Source organism: Tasmannia lanceolata, unplaced genomic scaffold, assembly GCF_043159265.1.
Source record: "Tasmannia lanceolata isolate RefF3 unplaced genomic scaffold, GAP_Taslan_0.1 ptg000016l, whole genome shotgun sequence".
In the NCBI taxonomy this organism is placed as follows: Eukaryota; Viridiplantae; Streptophyta; class Magnoliopsida; order Canellales; family Winteraceae; genus Tasmannia; species Tasmannia lanceolata.
The window spans coordinates 16,304,158-16,307,309 of NW_027518693.1; the positions used below are offsets into that span (position 1 = coordinate 16,304,158).

The 3,152-nt window shown below is 40.7% G+C and overlaps 1 protein-coding gene across 1 annotated transcript; it reads right to left on the reverse strand.

The window, feature by feature from the left end:
* Positions 1 to 551: 551 nt before the first annotated feature.
* Positions 552 to 2,522, reverse strand: LOC143848254 (expansin-A8-like). The gene is made up of 3 exons (XM_077357152.1): positions 2,228 to 2,522; positions 1,537 to 1,849; positions 552 to 1,176 (listed from the first exon to the last, which is right to left on the reverse strand). The coding sequence occupies exons 1-3, from the start codon at positions 2,373 to 2,375 to the stop codon at positions 873 to 875; spliced, it is 765 nt and encodes a 254-aa protein (XP_077213267.1). The 5' UTR covers positions 2,376 to 2,522; the 3' UTR covers positions 552 to 872.
* Positions 2,523 to 3,152: the final 630 nt, after the last annotated feature.

Consider the following 3,152-nt stretch of genomic DNA (forward strand, 5'->3'; position numbering starts at 1 on the left):
ATCCTTTATTTGAATGTTCTTTGATCGGGATGATCCTAGGCCCTCATTTAGAGTTTTGCAGTTGATTTTCGTAGTCCTTTATCTTATGCATGGGATATCCGTTCAGGACGGGACCAAGACCACATGGGTTGCCTCATGAAATTCTACAAGATCAACCGTCTTGATTTCACGTACATATCTCCTTCATTTAAACACCGAAAAGTGCATTTTACCATTGATGGTGTCATTGATCAAGTTGTTCTAAAAAAAAAATGTAAAAATCAATAAATATAAAACCTTGTGGTTCTCGATATTGGTCCCACATGTGCCTCACCGCCCGCCTTGCGACACGTATCCCTTCCTACATATGGAGAGAGATTTGTGCCGTGTAAATTAAGTGAAAAATGGTGCATTTTTTTATATCTTTCGTACACATGAAAGCTACATATCCATGGCTTATTTGTGTGTTCTTTATGAGAACATGGGTGGGGACCAAATCCTTCTTAATATTGAAAAAATAGAAAGGAAATCACAAGTTACTACATATTGCTTGATTCAGTAGCTTCACATCATGAAAAAAATAATAGCTATATATAAAGTTTTAAATTGCACTGAAACATAGAGGACCATTAAATAAAAATAGCCCCACAATCTTCCCTTTCAATCTTGTGGAGAACTATACTAAAATTTACAGCCTTTTTTGACACACATGGTCTCAAATTTCCATGAAAAAGGCGACAAAGTATTAAGAAAAAAGAAGTAAGAGTAAAAACTATCTCACAACCTCTATATAATATATGGCCTGCGGGTGCTATTAGTGCCACCTCAGCATTGAAAGGCCTCCCCACTACCCACTCAATCTCTTACACGTGTAACGAAATGATGACGTGTACTTAGAATTGTCCACCTTCGAATGTCTGGCCGAATTGCCAATCAGCGGGTGCCACGTCATAGCTGCTGACCGTGCGACCATCACTAGTGGTTACTTGGAAGGAGAGGGATTGGCCATTTAGGTAAGAGTTACTCTGCCAATTTTGGCCCCAATTCCTTGACATGGGTTGCCACCCTGTGCTGGACCCCTTGATGGACACCGAATTGATGTCTCCGGCCCCACCCACGTTGGTTATTAGGACCAAGTTGAAGTAAGAGTGGCCATTGATGGTGAACCTTATCCCACCTTTCTTCATACAGGGGACCCTGCAGGGGAGAATCAATTTGTAGCTTGGTGAGTCATGTTCACCTCACATAGTAAAATCTCTTTTTAATTTATTCTGTAGATAGAAATCCACGGATAAGTTGTTCTTGGAATCTGCTATCCTGCTTTGATAAGTTTATCTTGAAATGATCTTGTCCCCTGTTTACCAATTTTGTTTTGGCTCTGTTTCTTTCTAGGTAAAATGGGCCTAAAACAAATTTCGTGCCCATTTTTAAGTGGACAAATGGACTTAAAATTTCTTTGACATCCATTTTACGTTGAAAGAAATGGAACCGAGTAATATTTTATCCAAGAAAAATGGTTGAGACATGGTTTGGTTAGGGCTTAGTGACGATTCGTACCTTCTAAATGAGATGGGAACAATCCCGGCTCGGTACTGTGCGATTTGCAAGAAGGCGGGCTCCGCTAGATCAAAATGTTGGAGGGGAGGATTGCACCATCCGCCATTGTCGTTTGATTGAGCTAAATTTGGGGGACAAAAGTTTGTCGCGGTGACGATGATTGACCCCGGGAGGCACCACTTTGGGTCATCGTTGCATTGCATCTCGTAGCACGAACCGCAACTCAAACCATTGTTGAACAGGGCAGTGCTAAGGGCGGCAGTGTTAGTCCCATATCCTTGGCTATACAAGTTGCCATATCCACAAGCACCTCCTGCGAGAATACCAACAATTCTATAAGGAAACCAACCCAACAACAAGGCTGAATTCTTTCAGACTCAGAATTGAAATATTAGGATCATTTGAAATCTATTGTTTCCCCCTAACTATTTGTATTTTTTATAGGGATAGAATGGATCATTTGGGATGCTTTGTTTTCCTGCTATCTTTTAGATATTGTATCTAAGGACAGGGTTTGTGCTTTGTACTCTCGATTGTAATATCATTTTATCTTAATACACATCCTCCTAACCCCAGCTTACCTACCAAAAAAAAAAAGAAGGAAACCGGCCCAACACAAGGAAATGAACCAAAAAAGTTCCATTGAAGAATTTTGCCAAGACAAGTTGAAATGGGTTGATCTTAAGCATACCCATTGTGCCGGATGCGTCGCCCCCACCATAGAACGTGGCATGACCGCCCTGCCAACCGTACTCATCTGCGACGATGCCGTTGAAGTGGAAGCTAAGGAGGAAGAAGAAGAGAGCAAGAGGAGTGACAGACAACCTTAGAATGGCCATTGAAGAAGAAGAGAGGAGATTTAGAAGTGGGTTCGGAAGAGAGAGGTGTATGGTTTGCTTAGCTAGGGGAAGGGGAGAGGGGTATTTATAGAGTACGGGGGTGACTTGGGAGCATTTTGATTCTTTTTTAATCTTATTCTCTGTATAAAGAAACAAGAGAAGAGTGTGTTCTCACGTTTGAGCCATCCAAAGGCTTGAAACGGATTGCAGTAATTATACAAATGAGGCGCACATGCAAATGTTCGGTTGTACTACCAACCGCTACGTCTGTGGGCCCCACCCTCACATGCACCTTCCTAACCGTATTCTCTCTCTCTCTCTCACACACACACACACCCTTTTCTCTTTTTGACACTTTTGCTCTTGAATTTTGCCTTCACTACAAATCCGGAACAATATATTTATTTTTACTTGACCGTTTCTTTCATATTTTTTTTAAAAATTCCTTCTTTTAATATGCATTGTATTTTTGGTCACCCATGGCATCTCAATAATGGGATATGAGAATTGATAATAGGAGATTTTATATCGTGTAAGCCCTTATAGTCCCATATTTTTCAAAAAAGTACTGTACGGACCATATCATAGGATGATCCGAACCGTCAATAAGATGAAACACAATGTAAATAGGTTGTTCCCCAAAAATCAATTCCATAGGATGATCCCAACCCTCCGATCTATAGAGAACTTCATATTATGAAAACCTCTATTGATCGGAGGGCTAGGATCATCCTATGGAAATGATTGGGAACAACCTATTTACGTTGTGCTCCATAT